General features: G+C 43.5%; 1 protein-coding gene across 1 annotated transcript in view; it reads left to right on the top strand.

Moving 5' to 3' along the window:
• ACVRL1 (activin A receptor like type 1) overlaps positions 1-24,200 on the top strand; it is a 124,537-nt gene that overhangs the window by 64,422 nt on the left and 35,915 nt on the right. Inside the window, exons 3-6 of the mRNA XM_040341228.1 lie at positions 5,053-5,283; positions 7,157-7,353; positions 12,016-12,115; positions 17,194-17,340. Coding sequence (XP_040197162.1) covers positions 5,053-5,283; positions 7,157-7,353; positions 12,016-12,115; positions 17,194-17,340 — 675 coding nt within the window. The remainder of the gene's footprint in view (positions 1-5,052; positions 5,284-7,156; positions 7,354-12,015; positions 12,116-17,193; positions 17,341-24,200) is intronic.

Genomic DNA, 24,200 nt, shown 5'->3' with positions numbered 1-24,200 from the left:
AACTGAGTCATAGCCCTCAACTCCCTCCACTTGCTCCCTGTTAAGACAGCGCGCAACCACCTGCTCATCAGGAGTCAGCCGAATGCGAAAGGCTGGTCCACCACCAGTGCCCCTGGCATGCCTCCTCATAATGGAGAGCTTCTCCTTCACCCTCCTGCGCATATCGTTCATTTTTTTTGTTATGTCCTGGGGCCTCCTCACCTCATTGCCCACGGCATTCACCTGGTTGGTGATCCTCAGAAGGATCTCATGCCTTCTGCCCTTGCTTGTCTCCTTGCTCTGTGCCCCATGGAGGCGATCGTCATACTTCTCCATGGCCGCAAGGATGATGGCCTTCTCCTCTGGGGAGAAGTTATTTTTTCTGTTCCCAGAACGCCGGGCAGACATGTCCAGAATAATAGCGCAAAAGTACCTACACCAAACCAAACGGGTGTACTTTTGCACTCGACGGGCGCATGTCTGGGCGTATTTATGCCCTGGGCGTAAACGGTGGGCCGGCGTAACTCAGGATTTACGCCGGGCATAGTTGTGAGCATGCGCAGAGGGGCGCGGGACATACGATCACGTCACGGTGCATGCGCCGTTTTTTCGGCCCTTCATTTGCATGTGGTCACGGTTCATTTAAATGGATCATGCCCACTTCCTTCCTACTTTGAATTACGCCGTCTTACGCCAACGATTTTACGTTACGCCGCCGCAAAATTGGACGCTTTTGCTTTGAGAATACAGAGCTTGCCTCTCTAAGTTACGTCGGCGTAACGCATCTGAGATGCGATACGCCGGCATAAAGATGCGCCGATCTATGTGAATCTGGGCCATGGTAGACATGTATGGTCTGCCACTGTGTTTTCATCAAGGCAGTTTCTAGATTATATTGAACTTATGTAAACTTGTACCATGTTGGCCTAACTATATACCAGCCTTCAACCATTTTTAATATTTTGTCTTAATAAAAGTTTTACTTATTGTTTTGATACATTTTTCTTACATGTGCTTTAACTATGTATTGTAGGTCGCTAAAGTTCCATTAGGGTTTTTTCTCCTGTTGTTTTAGCAGGTATAATCACGGCAAAGGAACAAATAAAGAGACTTTTGTTATATATTTTTTATACAGGATTATTCAAAACGATAGAACAGAGGCGTTTTTCAGGTACATAGAATAGACTATTTCTAGAGCTAAAACGCCTGAAAACCGCCCAGTGTGACAGGGGTCTAAGGGATAGAAGCACCTTCCACATATCAATGGATAGAGGAAGGATTAAAGTTTGATGGTCCCCTACTTACAAATGAGTTCCGTTTGTAGGTCCAACAAAGTGAGGTTTATAAAACTTTTCACACAAATAATGCATAATAAACACGCAGACAAAAAAAAAATACTGTAAAAAAATATGTTTAATTTTTACAGTACCTTGAAATATAGAGTACATCAGCTGGCATACAGGGGCTGGCATGGAGTGAACAGGCAAGGCTGCTGATTTTATGCTTGCTTCCAGGCATCCTGGACTTGAAATCAACACTGTACTTCTGTACACTATTGTACTATACAGTAAAGTACACAGCAGCACAACTGCTTGTGGCAGAGGGGGCAGACAGCTGGCAATGTCGGCAGACACATTAGCTACTTTCGTGTTTTGACATGAGAAAACACGTTTGCATCTTTGAAAATAAATTTGCAGCTTGAAGGTTTGTAAGTAGGAGACTTTTTTACTGTATTCTCTCAACGTGAGCGCCATGTGTTGCACGAGAAACATCAAAACAGTAGACTATTTCTCATGTTCTCTTTTTTTCTCGTCGAGATCCACGACAGTTTTCTCGACGAAAAACATACACACGACCGTTTTCCTCGGCAAAAAAGCTCTGCCAGCATTTTTCTTGTTGGGTTTTGTCGAGGAAAACGGTCGTGTGTACGAGGCCTAAGTGAGGCGGGCACCATCTTGCATGATAATGAATGCAAAACCTGCAGTAACTGCAACTCGTAATGGTTTCTTATGCAGATGATTCTTAAGAACACGCCATACCGTTGTTTGAGGAAATGCAAGTTCAATGCTTGCCTGTGTTGTGGATTTCCCAGGTCTCCATTCAAACGCACCTCAAATACGCTCAATATTTTCATCTGACATGTGAGGGCGATCAGTTCTTTTCCGTTTGCATATGCAACCATCTTAAATTTCTTTTTTATGCCACTAATAAATTTGCTTATGACAAGGCTGCTGTTTGTTGAACCGATGGCAAAGTTCTTGTTCACACTTTGCAAACTGCAGCACACAAAATTACTTCTCCTGTGGTGTTACCATTTTTCTATATACAAGAAACAGCGCCGCTGTGTGGCACTGAATGGAAGTTCTAGGCCGGTTTATAACTTTGAACCTTTTCCTGTCCAGTGATGTGCAGAAGGCGCTTGTATCTCTTACAGCTTGAAATAAAATGTTGAAATCTGCTACATCTTTTTGAAATAAACTATAAATATTTGTTATGAACATTTTGGTAACACGATATTTAATCTGCGGAACAAGAAACTATGTTTATGATTATGATTATGTTTATGATTATATCTATATAGATCACTTTATTGGGAAGTTTGAATGTTATATATGGAATGTTGTATTATGTATAATCACTATTTAGATATATAAAAAGTGTCTACAAAATGTGTTTGAATTTTGGTACATTATGAAGTGTTTTCTGATGATGAGTTAGGGGTTTAGGTACCAGATACCATCTCAGAAGGAACTTAGAATTGCCTTCCATTGCCTTCCAGTGAGCTGTGGAACTCCAAATCTTCCAATCTTCAGTCTACCAACATAACGCATTCACACTCTCCCATTTGTGTGCATAAGGTGGGCAAAAGTCTGATAGTTTGGCCATGATAGATGAGAGTTTTATAGATGTTAGAAATTAGACCAGTCAAGTGTGGGTCATTAAAACAGAGATCGAGGTGAGGAATGGGATCAAAAAACTGACTCTTGCACTTTAAAAGATAACAGAAAATGTCTGTGTTTGGAAGCACATATGTTTCTTGTAAGTCAGAAAAGTTTTTATTCCTAATTCTCATATTTTAAATGCAGTATATGTACCTGAATTTGACTTGGTATCAGCCACTTGCAGCTCACTATACAGCAGAGTTCAGGCTGGAAAAGGGAGAAGCAGCACATGTAGACAATCAGTTATTCAATGCTCAAGAGAAATCAGAGTGGCAGAGAGAAGAACTCATCAGTCTGCTGCTTCTCCTTTCACTATTCAGTCAGACTGGGGGTTACATCTGTGTTAATTAAAGAGGAAGTAACCCCCCCCCCAAAAAACACCACCTGCAAGACAAAAAGACAAAGGCATAATGAGCTAGTATGCCAGCTCATTATGTAATACTCACCTCAGATCGCAGCCCCCCGCAGCCGTCCTCTTCCAACGCTTAGGCAGCCGATATCTTGCCCGGGGGTTACTTCCTTGTATCGTGGCTCCAGGCCTGTGGTTGGCCGGAGCCGCGATGACATCACTCCCACATGCCTCAAGCAGGAACGGCATGCTACAGTGTGCCTGCGCCCCTGTGTATACACAGCGGCGCCCTTGATTTTAGTAAATATCTCCTAAACCGTGAAGGTTTAGGAGATATTTCAAACACCTACAGGTAAGACTTAATATAGGCTTTCCTGTAGGTTAAAGTGGTTGTAAAGGGTTTACAACCACTTTAACTGCGGAGATTAGTTTCCATGACCTCACCTACCAGACAGGTTTGTGATCCGCGACAGCAATGTGTAAATCTCAGAATTGGATCAACAGAAATGCACATCCATTGGCAAGTAAAACAACTTCCATAATGTATTTCATCTTTGTATTTACCAGTTTACCTGGCTGAAATTCAGCTTTCATCTTGCATCTTGCCACCATATACTGCAGTGGTTCAAATATTTTAACATCTTCCTTTCCTCTTCACAATAACAAGGATAGTATAGAATGCAAGTGATTGTAAAGTTTTGCTTATTTTCTATTAAAATAATAAACATGCCATACTTACCTGCTCTGTGAAATGGTTTTGCACAGAGCAACCCGGATCCTCCTCTTCTCGGGTCCCTGGCTGGAGCTCCTGGCCCCTCCCTCCTGTTGAGTGCCCCCACAGGAAGCGGCTTGCAATGGGGGCACCTGAGCTGCAGACAAAAAGCTACCATTTGGCCCCATCCCCTCTCTCTCTCTCGTTTTAGCTGAGTTTGATTGACAGTCGAGGGAGCCAATGACTGCGCTGTTGTGTCCCAGCCAATCAGGAGAAAGTCCTGGAAGGTCGAGGTATTCATGGACATCGCTGGATCTAGAGGGACCTCAGGTAAGTATTAGGGGGCCTGAGGGGGGCTGCTGCATTAATGAAAAAAAAAAAACCTTTTGCCTTTACAACCCCTTAAAGGGGTGTTCCAGGCTTTTTTTATGTTTATTAAAAGTCAGCAGCTACAAAAAGTGTAGCTGCTGGCTTTTAATAAACATACACTTACCTGTTCCTCGGTCCAGCGACGTGCCGCTGGGAGCTTCGTTCCGGTCCCCCCCTTCACCGCCGGCGCCTCCACTGCAACTGTGGGCACCCGGCCGTAACAGCTTTCGGCTTCACGGCCGGGCACCCACTGCGCATGCGCGAACAGCGCAGTGCTCCCTGATTGGACAGGCGATCGCCTGGGACCTGTCACATGTCCCAGGTGATCGCCTACAGGGAGGGGCCACTAAAAGGCGATATGACGTATCGCCTTAGTGGTCCCTGGGCGGAAGGAGGAAGTGGGACAGGAAGTCCCACTCCTCCTGAAGCCCCCCCTCCCCCCCCCCCCCCAAGAAAATGCTATTTTAGGACTGCAAGCTGCAAAGAATGGTGGATCCAACTATAAGGAATGAGCAATATAACATACTTTTTATCATTGTAATACTCTTATTAATTTCATGATGATCTACTAGAGAATTTATACATAAAAGAAATGTTACATATACTGTAGACATATGGTCAAGAAGCTGTACTGTATAAAATAGTTTGACATTTTGATCTCTAGGCACTTAAAAACTGTTAAACTATTTATAATCTTACAGATATCACTTCCTACAACTGTACCTGTGAAGGAGTTAACTGCTCAGAAAATACCTGCATTGGGAAGACATGTTTTGTAACAGAGCAAAAGCTTGAAAATGATGAAATCCGCAGGGTCCGTGGCTGTTTTAATCTTGATATAACAGAACAGTGCAACAGCAAGACCTCTTTCTCAGAAGCAAAATGCTGTTACTCCAATTTCTGTAATGCTGATATCACCATTTACACTATAGGTAAAGTAACACCTTTTATCACTTACCATACTGGCGTTGGGTTTAACATTTCCACATTTTGATAATGTGCACTTTGTGTAATTGGCCTAAGCTAGACAGTCAGGAACAGTTGAGCATGATTCTAAGAACGTTGGACGCTATGGGGCAGATATTTCCCCCTATCTGAGGGGCAGTGTCAGGTTTTCGGGTTTGCTTGAGTGCGCTTCAGAAGTGAACGGAGACTGAAATGTTGATACTTAGCAGCTATGCAGTCTTCATTCACTTTCATGCTGAACAATAATTTATTTTAGCATATACATGTGTTTGGCTTTAGGTGTTTTAATTAAATGGTGTACAGTAAACCCTTGGTTTGAGCGTAACTTGGTTTGAGAGCGTTTTGCAAGACAAGCAAAATGTTTAAATACATTTTGACTTGATATACAAGCGATGTCTTGATATACAAGTATTGTCATGTCACAACTGAGTATAAAAGAGAAGAGAGGCACCTCTAAGGCCTCGTACACACGACCGGACATATCCGCTGAAACTGGTCCGCGGACCAGTTTCAGAGGACAGATCCGATCGTGTGTACAGGCTAGCGGACAGATTTCCAGCGGACTAAAGTTTCTTAGCATGCTAAGAAACTTGTCTGCTGGAGAGCTGTCCGTCGGACATGTCCGCTGGTTAGTACGTCTAACCAGCGGACCGAAATCCCGCGCATGCGTCAAATTGATTCGACGCATGCGTGGAAGCATTGAACTCGCGCGATAGAGAACGTCAGTGTCGTCTACGTCACCGCGTTCTCTGTCCGCGGGGATTTCGGTTTGATGGTGTGTACAGCCATCAGACCGAAACCTCAGAGCGGACATGTCTGATGAAAACGGTCGGCGGACCGTTTTCATCGGACATGTTCCCTCGTCTGTACGAGGCCTCAGTGTAGCAATATGGTTACATTTAATGAAGGTACAACATTTAGCAACATATTGCTACACTTAGATGCGCCTCTCTTCTCTTTTATACTCTGTAGCTCCTGCTGGATTTTGCTTCTAATCCCCTTGTGGATGCTTCCATTTGTGGATGGACATTTTATGGTTACACAACCTGGTCACATTGATATAATCTTTTTATATGGACTATAAACTGAAGGACCTATGAATAAATGGTTGTAGAACAAATCATTTGCGTTTCCATTATTACTTATGGGAAATTTGCCTTGATATACAAGTGCTTTGGATTACAAACATGTTTCTGGAACGAATTATGCTTGCAATCCAAGGTTTTACTGTATGTTATTGCTTTCTATTCATAAAGGTTGGCTACTTTTAAGAGAAGGATGGCACTGTTGTTGAATCCATTGATCTCACCTCTGTAAGCCACTGGTCAAAATCTGCAAGTAAAATCTGGCATAGCAGCGTATGTCCATAGCATTATACTGTATCAGTATTCCAATGAAAAGTATTTAAATGGTATGGGTATAAGTTATATACATGATCGAGTACCAGAAAGTGAAGCAACAGATCTCAGCATAGCTTGCAATTATTGGAAAGTGTAGGGTAGTCATGTAAGCCACAGGGGTCCATGTTATTGGCTGCAGAGAGTTTCCAACATGTTGGATAGTTTCTGAAATTGATGGGTTTCTGTTCCTTCAGGCAAACTGAAGAGGAAAACATTGGCAAAAAGCCTTGATTGTTTAAGGAGCGTGACCATTTTGATGACAGTAGACAGGTGTGTCATCTAGGTTATGAATGAGAAATCGCTCATGAATATAAAGAACAAAATCAACCTAATTTAGTTCAAGAAGGGAATGGCATGCTAGTTTGAATAAAGATTCACCTATGTAACTTGTACTTAGTCTTGGTTCACACCTAATGGATTTTTTTTTTTTTTTACCTAGCAAAGAAAGAAGCGCCAGTAGGCCTTGTCCTTGTAACTGTCCTCCCAGTAGCCCTGTTTCTGATCCTTGCCATACTATTCACATTCTTATTCTGGAAACTGAGGAGAAAAAGCAGGAAAAAATCTTTGGCCAGACTCATTGACTTTGGAAATCCAGACATTGTAAATGCATCAACTGTTGGTGACAGCACTTTAGGGGTGAGTCATCTGACCGATGGTAAAGATAATACTGTGGTGAACTTTTTTTTATCAGAGCATGGTTTTAATCATTTGTACAGCAATACTATAACACTAGGACAAAAAAATGCTACATGCAAATATACAGATTAAGTAGTGCTAGCCATTCATTGAATGCAACATTTAGCCATTTAAAGAACCCCAGGCAAAAATAATTTTTTTAATCTGTAGTGTAAATATGTTTAGGTTAAGTTTCAGGAGGTGCATGCCACTTAAAGTGCTTGTTCATGCCAGATGCTTTCATGTTTGTCCAATCAATGTTCCAATCACCCTTGTTCACAGGGGTGTTTGTTGTAGGATTCAGGGGGTCACCCTTGTTGTAGGATGGAGGGGGTTCACCCTTGTTGTAGGATGCAGGGGGTTCACCCTTGTTGTAGGATGCAGGGGGGTCACCCTTGTTGTAGGATGCAGAGGATCACCCTTGTTGTAGGATGCAGGGGGATCACCCTTGTTGTAGGATGCAGGGGGGTCACCCTTGTTGTAGGATGTAGGGGGGTCACCCTTGTTGTAGGATGCAGGGGGGTCATACTTGTTGTAGGATGCAGGGGGGTCACCCTTGTTGTAGGATGCAGGGGGGTCACCCTTGTTGTAGGATGCAGGGGGGTCACCCTTGTTGTAGGATGCAGGGGGGTCACCCTTGTTGTAGGATGCAGGGGGGTCACCCTTGTTGTAGGATGCAGGGGGGTCGCCCTTGTGGTAGGATGCAGGGGGGTCACCCTTGTTGTAGGATGCAGGGGGGTCACCCTTGTTGTAGGATGAAGGGGGCTCACCCTTGTTGTAGGATGCAGGGGGACGTACTTGTTGTAGGATGCAAGGGGGTCACCCTTGTTGTAGGATGCAGGGGCGTCACCCTTGTTGTAGGATGCAGGGGGGTCACCCTTGTTGTAGGATGCAGGGGGTCACCCTTGTTGTAGGATGCAGGGGGGTCACCCTTGTTGTAGGATGCAGGGAATCACCCTTCTTGTAGGATACAGGGGGGTCACCCTTGTTGTAGGGTGCAGAGGATCACCCTTGTTGTAGAATGCAGGGGGATCACCCTTGTTGTAGAATGCAGGGGGGTCACCCTTGTTGTAGGATGCAGGGGGGTCACCCTTGTTGTAGGATGCAGGGGGGTTGCCCTTGTTGTAGGATGCAGGGGGTCACCCTTGTTGTAGGATGCAGAGGGTCACCCTTGTTGTAGGATGCAGGGGGGTCGCCCTTGTTGTAGGATGCAGGGGGGGGGTCACCCTTTTTGTAGAATGCAGGGGATCACCCTTGTTGTAGGATGCAGGGGGGTCACCCTTGTTGTAGGATGCAGGAGGGTCACCCTTGTTGTAGGATGCAGGGGGGGGTCACCATTGTTGTAGAATGCAGGGGGATCACCCTTGTTGTAGGATGCAGGGGGGTCACCCATGTTGTAGGATGCAGGGGGGTCACCCTTGTTGTAGGATGCAGGGGGTCACCCTTGTTGTAGGATGCAGAGGGTCACCCTTGTTGTAGGATGCAGGGGGGTCACCCTTGTTGTAGGATGCAGGGGGATCGCCCTGGTTGTAGGATGCAAGGGGTTCACTCTTGTTGTAGGATGCAGGGGGGTCACCCTTGTTGTAGGATGCAGGGGGTCACCCTTGTTGTAGGATGCAGGGGAGTCACCCTTGTTGTAGGATGCAGGGGGGTCACCCTTGTTGTAGGATGCAGACATCCTTCGCTTTCTGAAGATAACACACACAACATACATTGGAGAAACCTGAAGAAGATGTAGGAATTGACCTCAAAGTGAATGCTAGCATACTCCTTTAAATGGAAAGATTTTTTTTAAATGAAAAAAAAATGCACTGAAACACATTACGAATGCAATTACAAACACATTAAAAACATGTGTAAATGAGTATGTGGAAATACTAGACAGGGGGATTGTGGTGAGAACTAGCTCTACATATGGTTGTACTTACTGTAATGTTTACACTTTAATTGAGGCCAGTGTCCTGTCGAGAAGTGCCCGCTATCGAGAAGTGCCCGGGATGCGCTGTGCATGCGCAGTACAGAACAGCACAACAGCTGAATTTATGATCAGCTGTTGTGATGGCGCTCCTGCCCTCCATCCAGTACTGTACTGCCTCACTCTGAAGTGAAGGATGAGAGTGGTGGAGGCTGAGGAGAAACAAGGCCGTGTTTGCGATCTACCCATCGGTTAACCGTGGTCGATGGGCAGATTGCGATCCATGGCTTGTCGACCCCAGACCTAGGGATTTAGAAGAATGGAGGGCTACCAAGTCACTGCTGAGAATCGGTGCTCTGTCAACAAGTGCCCACTATCGAGAAGTGCCTGGGACGACCTGCGCATGTGCCGCACGGAACAGCACAACAGCTAATTTTTTACGATCAGCTGCTGTGACGGCGAGACGGCGCTTGCGCACAATAGCCGATGGAAGTGCCCTGCTCTTGAAACATGTTCACGTCAGTGAGGGGCGGTTTTGTAGATGTTGGGGGCAGAGTTTTTAGGGATGGCCAGTTCTGCAAAACAAATTTTTTTTTGCATTTTTTTTTTGAAAAGACGACCATTAACATAAAAAAAACAGCACTTCAGTTGACTAAAGACACCCCACAAGCGTTCATGAAAAATAGCAGATAATGATTTATTTTGCAGCACTGGCCATCATTTAAAACTCCACCCCCAACATCTACAAAACCGCCTCTCACCGACATAAACACGCCTCGGCACCGCAGGTCACAATCTGACACAAAATGTCTTCCATCTGATATTCTGTGCAGGTGCCGTCTAGCTGTCACAACAGCTGATCGTAAAATTAGGGACCGTTGAAAAGCCCGTGGAGATTGTGCTACTCCAGGGGTGCCATACATTGCACTAGTGTTTGAGGGGCACTCATCGTGTGGCACCTTCAGGTCACTGATCTCCACAACACACTTTTCACACCTGCCGCTTGGGCCGGGCCTTTTGGCTAGGACCAGTGGAATTTTTGTTTCCTGGCCGGAGGGCCGGCCAATGTATTTCACATTGGTCACTTTCCTCACTCTCCCATCTTCCTTTTCCCCACTTTCTTTTATTATTTTACCCCTGTGTTTGTTTTTGTTTGTCACTCTTTTTGTTTGGTGCAGTGCACTTTATGTGTGGCGAGTAGGGTGCTGGTCCTCGGGCCAGTCTCTGAAAGTCTTGGGAGTTGGTAGACTCAGCCTTCTGGTTAGGTTTACCGGCTCTCATGGGGTCTCCCTTCGGGGGAGCCTCACCGAGGAGGGTTCTGTTTCGGCAGTCCCTCTGAGGATGTTGGGTCCTTGTGGCTTCGGCTGCTTGAACCAAGATGGGTCCATATGGTTTCGGCTGTATGGACCACAGTAACTCTTTTCCCTGTCAGGAGCCTAACGCCCCGGGGGATCAGAGACGGGTCCTCTTCGGAGGACCACTGACGTATGCACCCGTCGCGGTTTTTTGTGATGTCACTCTTTATGTGTGTGCACATTTTTCCCTGCACCGGGTGGAGTTTTTGGGTTGTGTTTTGCACGCCACAGGCTTTTCAACAGAAAAAAACAGCTGATCGTAAAATTAGCTGTTGTGCTGTTCCGTGCGGCACATGCGCAGGTCGTCCCAGGCACTTCCCAATAGTGGGCACTTCTTGACAGAACACTGACTCTCAGCAGTGACTTGGTAGGCCTCCAGTCTTCTAATTCCCTAGGTCGGGGGTCGGCAAGCCATGGATCGCAATCTGCCCATCGACCGAGGTTAACCGATGGGTAGATCGCAAACACGGCCTTGCTTCTCCAATCTCATCAGCCTCCACCACTCTCACCCTTCACTTCAGAGTGAAGCAGCTGGTACTGGGTGGAGGGCAGGAGCGGGGGTTGCCTCGGTTAAAGTGATTGCAAACCCTCACCTTTTATAAAAAACAACATATTCAGTTCAAAATAGAAATGAAAGGCAAAACATTTGTGTATAGATATAAAAAACATTATAATTACCTTTCCCCCCCCCCTTTTTTTTTTAAGTGATCACATTCCCTCTGTTTTTAGCTGCATAAGGGCTGGGGGAGGAGAAGCTGCAGGACACTGAACTTCCCAGTGAAAGGCTGTGCAGCGGGGGTGCGTCAACACAAGTCTGATCATTGGAGGAGAGCAGCCTGAGTTCCCAGCACAGCTAGGGAACTGACCGTGGTGTGTTCTGCTGCTTAATGTGGTCAGTTTTTGATAGGAAAGCAAATGGACTGGCAGGGACACCAGGGATTTCAAACAAAGGAAGCAATACAAGGTGAACGGGATACTTTTTCATACAAGTACATGGTACAGCAGGCAAATATCAGGAATATTAAATGTTCAGTTTACAAACGCTTTAACCCTTCAATGAACCAGCAGGTGATTGGTTGCTAGGATGCCGGGCGGTCCTAGCAACCAATCACCAGATTGTTTCATTTGAAAAGTAAACTCCGGCAGCTCCCATTCCTGCCCTCCATTCTGTACTGTGCTGCCTCCTGCTCTACGCTCTGCTGTACACAAACTGTCAGGTAGGAGTGTGCTACAGTGCATCTAAAGGCACAACATTCGAAAGACTGTAAGTCAATGAAGTATGCTGTCTATGCTGTATTTCTTTTCAAAGTATATTTTACCAAAATTGAATTAACGCATGTGTAATTTTGGCAGGATCTCATTGATGACTACTGCACTACTGGTAGTGGTTCTGGTCTTCCATTCCTTGTACAGAGAACTGTGGCTCGACAGGTGACACTCGTTGAATGTGTAGGTAAGAAAAATAAACTTGCAAATAAAATTAAACTGGAAAGGATCAGATATTGCTAATAAATAGAATTCTCATTTTAACAATATATAAAGCACAATAAAATTATAATAAATGCTGCTGCTAACAAAAGGAAAATATCCTTCTCAGCACATATACCGTATTCATATTGCAGAATTCCAATAAACCAAAATAATGTATCAAAATCATTAAATCACTTCCTCTATTGTGGAAATCATGGGTCATAAATAAATATGTTGAGTAACATCATAAACTATCTCATCAAAAAAGCTTTTTAAACACAAAGAAATTCCACAATAATAGCTCACATTTAGCATTACAAAACGTAAGTAGCTTCTAAATCTCATATAAAAATCACACACCAAAAAATGATTAGGCAATGAGCATTGAGGGTCATGCAGTGGTTCTAAACCTCAGTAAAATGTTTGCACCAAAAATATAAAAAAAATATAAAAAAAAATAAAAATGTTTTACTTACCCTAAATAGCTGTTGCTATGCGGAAGTGCCGAATCTGCCTCTTCATCCTCCGCGGTGGATTCTCTTCCTCCTCCTACACTCGGTTTCTTCTTGTGAATGGGGCGCGCTGCATTCTGGGAACTGTGGGCCAGATTCACGTAGAATTGCGGCCGTGTAACGTAACCCGTTTACGTTACACCGCCGCAAGTTTTCAGTGTAAGTGCCGGATCCACAAACCCCTTACCTGAAAACTTGCGGCGGTGTATTGTAAACACGTCCGGCACAAGCCCGCCCAATTCAAATGGGGCGGGTACCATTTAAATTAGCCGCGCTCCCGCGCCGGACATACTGCGCATGCTCCGTTCGCAATTTTCCCGACGTGCTTTGCGCGAAATTGTTTGTGAATCGCGACGTGCGTAACGTACTTCCGCCGGTAAAAAAAAATTCAAAAGCGACGCGGGAACGACGGGCATACTTTAACATGGTGGAGTAATTTTACACCATGTTAATAGCAGCCCTAACTTTGCGACGGGAAACTAAGACTTGCGCCGACGTAACGACGGGAAAAACATTTGTGGATCGCCGTAACTGCTAATTTGCATACCCGACGCTGGAATACGACGCAAACTCCACCCAGCGGCGGCTGAGGTACTGCATCCTAAGATCCGACGGTGTAAGTCAATTACACCTGTCGGATCTTAGGGCTATCAATGCGGAACTGATTCTATGAATCAGCCGCATAGATAGAACAAGAGATACGACGGAGTATCAGGACATACGCCGTCGTATCTGTTCTGTGAATCTAGCCCTGTGTGTATCCCAGAAAGCAGCCGGCCCATTCACAAAGCGCCGCGCTGCTCGCACATGCGCAGTAGGAAACAGGCAGTGAAGCCGCACGGCTTCACTGCCTGTTTCCCTTACTGTGGATGGCGGCGCTTGGAGCTGCCAGGATCGAGGATCGGCCTCGGCGGGGGCCGACATTGCTGGCGACTAGGACAGGTAAGTGTCCTTATTAAAAGTCAGCAGCTACAGTGTTAGTAGCTGCTGACTTTTAATTATTATTATTTTTTTTACGGACACACGATCGGATAATCTGACGGGAATAGTGTGATGACAGACGAGAAAACTGGTCGTGTATACTATATTCATTTTTGAGTTCTCATAAATTTAAAATTTTAGATATCCATTACCTAGAGCAGTTTGTTTTTGTATATAATAATTTGTATAATTATTACCAGGGTCACCCTTTCATCCAGGGTAGAACCCCCATGATTCACTGCCTGCTTGTATTCTGTACAGCAGATAGGATTTTCGGAAAGGATATACTGTATATTATTTTGATGAGGGCTGGGAGACAGCTGGATTAAGGGTGACAGATATATTCTGCAGACCTAGATAAGCCTTGTATGAATGTATCTATGATAAGAGATGAAGAAAGGAGAAGACAGCAGCACACGCCAAAAATACTACTATTCCCTGGGAAAACTGATGTATAGGGAAATGTGTTTTGACCATAGCGACTAATTGCTTTTCCACTTTATTTTTATACAATTCAGATAACAGCTATAGGCTACAATGCACATTACAATTAAATGTCTTACCTAAGGCTTAAAGAAGACGTAATTATAGGGTACTGAACAATGATGCATGAGTAGCGTGCCATAATACTCAATTCGGAAGGCTTCTAATGCAAAAACTGCAGGGCCAAGTGTTTTCTTTTTATCAAGCAGAATGCCTCAATATACATCATACATTCTCAATGACCTTGCAACAGCCTTTCTGTCCAGCAATTCCTTTACGCCTTCATTAATTCAGTCAGAAGAGAGATCAATGGTAAGCTGACAAGATTTAAAATGATGGATGCTGGGTGCACATGATTCTTGTGTGTTGAGGCCCATGAACATAATCGATTAATCCCCCGTTCAGACTGGTGCGACTTGTCATGTAACTTGACAATTTAAAATCTCACGACAAGCCGCACCCTATTTTTGCCTATGGAAACGTTAAAATCACTGCAACTCCAATTGCAGCAATTTGAAAAAAGGTTTTGTGCATTTTTGGAGATTTTATGTGCAACTTGCATAGACATCTGTGCATAAAGTCGCACGCATGTCGGCAAGCCACCCATGAAATCGCATTGACCCGCGGCTTTGAAATTGTGCTGAGGTAGCACAATTTCAAAGCTGCATTTAGTGTGAATGGGGTGAAAAACACATGCCAGTGAGGACTGTTTTGTGTTTGCTTTCTCCATGTGCACATGGGCATCTGCATAGCGTACCATTGGTGGCTTACAACACAAATTATGCAAACAAGTTTTTGGCACAAACTGGTGTATACAACCATACCTCCCAAACATTGTGAGATGGGAATGAGGAACACCTACTTGCAAACGTATGTAGGCATAGGACACGCCCCCACTGACACACCCCCTTAAAGGAGAATTAACCAAAAAAAGGTTAATTAAATCCACAAGGACTTTTTTTTACCAACCATATTCCTTTATTTTGGCTTTTAAATTTTACAAATGCAGCAATTTAGAATTTGAATGAAAGGTTTAGCACTGAAAAACACTGTTTGAAAGATAAAAAGTGCATTTAAATACAACTTTATAGATCAGATCAAAATGAGGGACAAATGAGGGGCAAAGAGGGACAGAAGGACATTGCTTCAAATCAGGGTCAGTCCCTCAAAATCAGGGACAGTTGGGAGCTATGATACAACCACAGTGTACTCCTTTGTGTACTACTTCACCACAATGATAGAAACAAGGGGAGGAATTCAGTTAGCATTTCTAAAACTGGAAAACATGTAATCTAAGGCCCCGTACACACGGCCGAGGAACTCGACGTGCCAAACACGTAGAGTTCCTCGTCGAGTTCTGGGATGAAGCCGCCGAGGAGCTCGGCGGGCCGCCTTCTCCCATAGAACAACGAGAAAATAGAGAACATGTTCTCTATTTTCTCGACGAGTTCCTCGGCGGCTCCATCGAGCCAAAAGTGTACAGACGACAGAGTTTCTCGGCAGAATCCGGGTTTTGACCGAGTTTCTCTGTGAATTCTGCCGAGAAACTCTGTCGTGTGTACGAGGCCTTACACCTTTTCCTGCTGCTCGTGTAAACTAAGCCTGAAACCTAACCTCTGTTTAAAGTGAAACTAAGGTCTTGTTTTTTTTTGTTAAAAAATAACAAACAAGTCATACTTACCTGCTCTGTGTAATGGTTTTGCACAGAGCAGCCCAGATCCTCCTCTTCTTGGGTCTCTCTTCTACGCTCCTGGCCCCTCCCTCCTGTTGAGTGCCCCCACAGCAAGCAGCTTGCTATGGAGGCACCTGAACCGAGTCACAGCTCCCTGTGTCCATTCAGACATGGAGCCGCAGCCCGCCCTCTCTCTCCTCATTGGCTCACTGACTTTGATTGACAGCAACGGGAGCCAATGGCGCTTCATTGCTGTCTCAGCCAATGAGGAGGGAGAGTCCCAGACAGCAGAGTCTCTCATGCAACATCGCTGGATTGAGATGGGCTCAGGTAAATATTAGGAGGGCTGAGAGGGGCTGCTGCACACAGAAGTTTTTTTGTTTTTCTTAATGCATAGGATGTATTAAGATAAAAAAACCTTCTGACTTTGCAATCACTTTAACCTTAACCCAATCCTTCCATTTACTTAAAATATTAACCTAAGAGCATCTTAACCCCCAAAAACAAAAGCAGTTAATGTTTACATTATTGTTTCTCACCCTGACAGGTCACCATACAGTGAGGCCTCGTACACACGGCCGAGGAACTCGACGTGCCAAACACATCGAGTTCCTCGGCCAGTTCAGCCCTGAAGCCGCCGAGGAGCTCAGCGGGACGAGAGCTCCCATAGAACAACGAGGAAATAGAGAACGTGTTCTCTATTTCCTCGCCGAGGTCCTCGTCGGCTTCCTCGGCCGAAAGTGTACACACGGCCGGGTTTCTCGGCAGAATTCAGCCAGAAACTCGGTCGGAAGCTGAATTCTGCCGAGGAAACTGGTCGTGTGTACGGGGCCATACACATTACAATCTGACCGTACAATCTTTGTACAATAAACGTTTGATTTACCAAAGAACAAAGTAATATGCTACCAATGTGTATGCAGTACAGTTATTTTGCTCACTCTGCATAGAAATAATACAAAAGAAAATGTCTGGATTTATATCTCAGTAAACAGACCACTCACGAAACAGCAATAGGCAGAACAGGTGTGATAAGTATCTCTAAATGTATCCCCTAAACCACCAGAACAAATTATTTTATTCAATAGTTTTATCTTTTCTTGATGGCACCATATATGGTATGATTCTTGTACTACTTGCAATGTTCTTTTTTAAAATACATTTTTGTTACAGTAATCATTTTTTAGTATGATCAGATTATCAGACAACACATTTTGGAAGTTTGTTGAATATGTGGTAACAAAGAAAGAGCTCTGTACAACTGTATTGTCTCATTTGTAGTATGTGACTTTACCATATTTTAGATGAATGTTGGTTAGCCATTATATTACCGTGTCTTATGGCGACCTTTGAAAACCAATGTATATTGATGCACAATATCAGAAAATGTAACAGACTGTTATTTATTCTCAGGTAAGGGGCGATATGGGGAAGTATGGAGAGGCACATGGCAGGGAGAAAATGTGGCCGTAAAGATATTTTCGTCCCGAGATGAACAGTCATGGTTCAGAGAAACAGAAATTTACAATACCGTCTTACTGCGTCATGAAAATATATTGGGTAATGTACAGTTGCTATTTTTTTATTTTTTTTTGTTAATTACTAATTTTGCTGCTAACCTGTTTTGTTCTTCAGTGCATATATATAACTCCAGCTTCCCTGAAATATCTACTTTCCATTATATGTAATTTGTAAATTTGTGATTTGTAAATCCTATGGAATTTTCTAGGTATTTAAATTAGAGTGCATGATTTAATAACGGAGTAGAAAATGGTTACCTCAGTAAAAAATTTTAGTAAATGAATCCTAACTATAAAAAAAATAGGGCTGTTACTGATTCAAATTTTCATGTTCGATTAATCGATTTTTTTTATCGATTAAGCAACTAATTTCGATTAATTATAACGCACATACATTTTTCGGATCACCACCATATATAGTCTCCACTGTAAAATCCACAGACATCTTCCCCACTGTAAAATCCACAGACATCTCCCCCACTGTAAAATCCACAGACATCTCCCCACTGTAATATCCACAGACATCTATAAACAAAAAGTACGGCGCTCAGTGAACCAGAATAACCAATATACAATTAAGAAATGTTGGTAACAATCAATACATAAATAAATGATACTGGTAAAAACCGTGACATGCATAAAGAATAAAAAGTGATAAAAAAAGAAAATAGTGTGAAAGTCCATATATATGATCCACATCCAACTGAAATAGGAAGAGATTTGATGGTGTACTGATGAATTTTTATAGATGAGATGAGAATCTTCCACCGGAAAAAGATCACCCAATTAGTGAGAATATAATCTCCTTACCAGATAAATAGACCAGAAATTGGTGTGGCCTAGCTAAGTGACGTCATCACGCACCGTACGGAGACTCGCAACGACGGAGTCAAGCAGACGAAGGAAGCCTCGAGGAGTTGCCGTGCCTCTTCCCTTATGTTATTACGCCTGCAATCTTTCATCTAATTGTAAGTGCATCCATACCCTCATTAAAATCTGTTATCACAAACAGTTTTACACTATGTGGTATCTATTCGTTTTTTCATTTCATGGGAGCCTGATTGGGTAATCGATCCATTGAAGTATACACTGTCTGGAACTTTTCCCTAAACCTTCCATACTCAAAGAGAGTCTGATTGGGAAGACTTTAAATATCCCTGGGCTTTATGAGACCGGTGCAATTTCGGTCTATTTATCTGGTAAGGAGATTATATTCTCACTAATTGGGTGATCTTTTTCCGGTGGAAGATTCTCATCTCATCTATAAAAATTCATCAGTATACCATCAAATCTCTTCCTATTTCAGTTGGGTGTGGATCATATATATGGACTTTCACACTATTTTCTTTTTTTATCACTTTTTATTCTTTATGCATGTCACGGTTTTTACCAGTATCATTTAATTATGTATTGATTGTTACCAACATTTCTTAATTGTATATTGGTTATTCTGGTTCACTGAGCACCGTACTTTTTGTTTATATTGTTTTATTTACTTTGGTTTCTTGAGTAACAGTACTGGCAGCCCCTTTTTTTACATTCACGTATGTTTTTGATTATTTGTTAGCGCAGTGTTCTTTTCTTTTCCACTTGTGGGAAAGAAAACCTTTTTCACATTTTAATCCACAGACATCTCCCCACTGTAATATCCACAATCACCCCCACTCCCCACTGTAATATCCACAGACATCTCCCCCACTGTAATATCCACAATCACCCCCACTCCCCACTGTAATATCCACAGACATCTCCCCCACTGTAATATCCACAGACATCTTCCCACTGTAATATCCACAGACATCTTCCCACTGTAATATCCACAATCTCCCCCACTGTAATATCCACAGACATCTCCCCCACTGTAAGATCCACATACACCCCCACTGTAATTTCCACAGACATCTCCCCACTGTAATATCCACATACACCCCCACTGTAATATCCACAGACACCCCCACTGTAATATCTACAGACATCTCCCCTACTGTAATATCCACAGACATCTCCCCCCACTGTAATATCCATAATCACCCCCACTGTAATATCCAAAATCTCCCCCACTGTAATATCCAAAATCTCCCCCACTGTAAAATCCACAGACATCTCTCCCACTGTAATATCCACAGACATTTCCCCTGCTGTAATCCACAGACATCTCCCCCACTGTAATATGGTCCACATCTCCCCCTCTGTATAGAAAGATTAGTGCTTGCTTAGTCTTACCAGAGAAGCCAGCTAAACACGAGCAGTTGAGGCCGGGTGATGATGTCAGCGCACCACTCTAGGCTCACCTAGGCCACCGCCGGGTGGACCAAGATGGCCGCCGCTTCGGGAGCTAGGCCAAAGCAGCGGCTTTTCCTATGGCCGAGGCAGCAGCGGAGCTCCGCAGATCACGTGGTGTGCCGATCTGCATATGGTGACCCGTTCGGATCACGGATCATTTACGATCCGTTGCACCACTAGTACCGATCAAAAGAATTTTGATCGATCAAAAAAATGTACGATTAATCGAGGAAGTAATCGTTAATTTCCGCAGCCCTAAAATAAAATCATCATCTAAACACTTAATACAATAAAACATTTATAACAAACACTCAATACTGTTGTATTTTTTACTGAACAAGGGTTTTCAAAGAAAATTGGGTCAACTGATGAAAAAAAAAAAAACGAAAAACCTTTGGGAGAATGACATTCAAAATAGCATTAGGTAATCCACTGAATGAGTTGGGTGTTACGGTTAGTTAAGATGTGGTTTGACCTGCCCTGCTGTTATAATAAAATGTTGCACAATTTTAATTTCACTTTCTTCACAACAGGATTATGTTAAGGTACAATATGACCTGATCAGTGTTTCTCATATATACCTCATATTAAAGCAATGTTTACTAATAGAACCTGGTATAAGTCAGATTGTAAGATTGTACCCCTTTATTTCTAGACCCTCTAATACTATGTGTTTGGCAAAAAATCTGTAAGGAATTTAGACTAAGATTTTTTATTATTTTACCATGATTTAATATTTTCTAAATGTCTAAAGATATATGATGAATTGTGAAGTTACATAGAAACATAGAAAAATGGCATCAGAAAAAGACTACTCTGTCTTTTTCTGCCGCCATTTTTCTATGTTTCTATGTCCATCGACCTAGAGTCTGCCCATTTTTATTTTTTTTGTGTGTGTTTGGGGTTTGTTTTTTTTGTTAACTTTGTTGTCTGACTATAGATCTATGTTTATCCCAAGCATATTTAAAGCCATTTACTGTTGATTGTCTCTCCTCTGCTTGTAGTTCATTCCAATCATCATCTACCCTTTCAGTAAAATAATACTTTCTAAGATTCGTTTTAAACTTCCCTCCAGTTAATTTGAGGTCATGTCCCTATGTTCATGATTTTGATTCCATATTGAAAAAACTGACTTCCTGAACCTTATTCACCCCCTGATGTATTTAAAGGTTTCAGCCTTGTCTCCCCTTTCCCTTCTTTCCTCCAGACTGTACATATAAAGTTCCTGAAGTCGCTCTAAATATGTTTTATCCCCCAATCCTTTCACCATTTTTGTTACCCGTCTCTGGGCTTGTTCTATCTTATCAATATCTGTAAGCGAGTTTTCAGAACTGGACACAGTATTCTAACTTTAGTCCCACTAAAGATCTATCAGAATCAGAACCTCCTTCCTCCTGCTGGTGATCCGTCTAGTGATGCATCCTAGAATTCTATTTGCTTTTCCCATTGCCCGGTCACACTGTTTGCTCATTTTTCAATCATCTGAAATAAGTTCCCCCAAATCTTTTTCCTCTGTAGTACTGGCTAACACTTTACCCCCAGTTTTGTACACTCTCAAGCCTCGTACACACGACCGAGGAACTCGACGGGCGAAACACATTGTTTTTCTCGAAGAGTTCCTTGTTAGGCTGTCGTGGAACTCGACAAGGCAAGTTTCTCCATTCCGGTCGAGGAAATAGAGAACTTGCTCTCTTTTTGGCTCGTCGAGTTTCTCGACAGTTCCCTCAACGAAAATGTACACACGACCGGTTTCCTCTGCAAAAAAATATCTCCCAGCAAGTTTCTTGCTGGTTTTTGCCAAGAAACTCAGTCGTGTGTACGAGGCTTTAGGGGATTATTTTTCCCTAAGTGCATTATTTTACATTTAGAAACCCTGAACTGCAGTTTCCACTGCTTTGACCAATCTTTCAGCACTGCCAAATAGTGTTCCATGTTACAGACATCTCAGTATTAAATTTGATGTTATTAAAAACAATACTGGAGACCTGTCCCACTAGGGCAAATGATTGCCAAATCGAGGAGCCAGCCCAGAATCATCAAGAATCTAGTTGCATTGATACTGATAATTAGGTTTGGGACAATATTTACATGTCTGTTAAGGACACTGGGTTAACGTCCAGGAATCTAATTCGATTTGTACCTTTTTGTGGGAAGACAAAGGAGGCTCAATTTCCACTTGTCCTTGGTTGTTAGTGGTAGGGCATCACAAATTGGCCAGAGGAATTCAGGCTTTACCTCTACAAGGCCTCCAGGCCCCCGACCCAGAGCAGAACTTCTTAAAGCACAATTAAACGCTGCTATGTTTTTTTTTAAATAAGCCCCCAGGAGGTTTATGCCATAATGTGCTAGTATGCTGTGCCTGTCAAATTAAGTTCTCCAGTGGTGTACTTTCAGCATTCAGCATTTTAATCTTCTCCTTGTCTTCTTTCTGCGTTCGCTCCATTTGGCGGTTTGAATGGCCGGCCCTTAATGATGTCATTCCCGCTCATGCACACGGGAATCACTTTGTCACAGCAAAGAGTGGTATATTTACTCTAAGCTGCGCATGCCCTGCACACAGGCTGGGAGAAGCATTTATGACAGAAGAGACCAGTAGGGTCTCTTCTGTCATGAAAATCCTGCCTGTCAGCAATTAAAAAAAAAGGTAATTTTTTCCACTTTAAAATCTGAGAACTTTAATAAAGTCAGAGACACAAACCCTGGAGTCCTTATCACATGTATGAGAAACCAAAGTGACAGGTATACACTTTTGCCAATCTTGTCAGCCATTGCTTCATATAGGATAATCCAAACCAGAATATCAAGGCCATCTGTATGTGATATAGAACATGAAAGAAACTGGATCATACAACATGACTAACATCTACAGGATTGGCTACACAGGTGATTAAATAGATTTGCCATTGGATGTTTAACCACTTGTTGGACAGTGGCAAATGGTGGTTTTGGGGGGGCAGCAAGCAACCAAACCCCCCCGATGTCTGCTGGTCAGTCCACCGGCACTTACCCCATCTAGGCAGAGGGCATCGGCGGACATCTGAGAAGCATCGGTGGGAATTGGGCATTCAGGCATCAGCGGGGGTCGGGCATCCAAGCATCAGCCAGCGGCTCTTCTCCTCCCCTCCTCCTAGGCGTCCAATAGAATCACCTGTCTTTTCAGCCAATCGGGTGATGGGTATCAGACGCGCTTCCGGGTTGGCTGGGAGGAGGATCAGTGTTGCAACAGTGAATATTCATTCGCTGTTGCAACACACCTGGGTGGGCTCCAGATGCATCCTCTGCAACCCAAGCCCACCCTACTTTGAAGCCTATTAGAGCCTCTGGCAGCCGGTCTGACAGAAGAAGGCTCATGACCGAAAAAGGTCTGCCGAACGGCTCCTGATCAGCGCTCTCAGTCAATGGCTGAGAACGCTGATCGGAGTGTTCGGGGGGGGGGCGTCCCCCTGTCAGAACACAATAGCACAGCAGGGGAGATCTCTGTACTAACATCAAAATGTTGGTACCGTGGCTCCAAACGAGTGCTGTGTACGAGGCTCTAGGGCAGGGGTCTCCAAACTTTCAAACCCAGTGAGAAGAAAAAATGCCCGGGCATCAGTGCCTCATCATTGGTTTTAATGAGAGAAATAGTGACCCATTCTTGATATCAATGAGGAGAGTAGTACTCCATTGATGGTGTCAGTAGCAGTAGAGGGAATTGTGCCCCATCATTGGTGTCAGTTGGTGGAATATTGCCCCAAGGGCCAGATAAAGGGGAAAAGGCCACATCCGGGTTGTCTGTACGGAGAACACACACACCCAAACTTTAAATATCAGATCTGGACTCCTCTTGATGTCTGAGCCCTGATTAACTCCTTCCCATTGGCAATCTGTTTATTAACGTTCTTCAGTATAACGCCCCATGTTGAAGATATGTTAATATACACTCTTCCCTATGAAAACTAGTAGTCGACACTTCCCACTACTGTTTTCTCTTAATCCCAGCTATCCGACTGATGAGTGGAAGCCAATCAGAATGGTTTCCGATCATGTGATCGCTATGTTGGCTCTTATGTTTGATCAAATGCTGGCTGAAGGTTCACTTTCACCATCTTCTGGCTGCAGTGCTCACCTGTAGTGCCATCTATTTAAAAGGTGGGGTGAGGAATCATGGGTTCACGTTAATGCCTAGCATTCTTTGGCCAAAAACGTTTCAGGTTAACTGATAAAAGCAGATAACAGCACAAAAATTGATAGTTACATAAAATACACAATAGTTTCCTTTTTATGGGGAATCTATGTAAGGAATACATCTTAGAAACTCTGATAGAGGTAGTATTTCCTGGCTCATAGGATGCATTTTTTCAGGGCAGTGACATCACTTGTGGTGTAAGTACCATGTTTCCCTGAAAACAAGACCTACCCTAAAAATAAGGGTTGCAGGAATGAAAATCGCACTATGGCCAGATTTAGTCTGTTTTGTGGTGTCATCCAAAATGCAAACCTGCAACACTTTGATTCATACAGGTGTATTGTTGTAAACACGCGTTTTACCGCAGTGCACAGCATCACATAAGTGTGCTTTGACTCTGAGTTAGGCCCCTTTCACATTGGACCGGGAGCCGCGTTGGCGGTATAGAA

Source organism: Rana temporaria, chromosome 2, assembly GCF_905171775.1.
Source record: "Rana temporaria chromosome 2, aRanTem1.1, whole genome shotgun sequence".
Classification (NCBI taxonomy): domain Eukaryota; kingdom Metazoa; phylum Chordata; class Amphibia; order Anura; family Ranidae; genus Rana; species Rana temporaria.
Note: the sequence above shows the minus strand (reverse complement) of the source record. Positions and strands in the feature narration are given on the sequence as shown.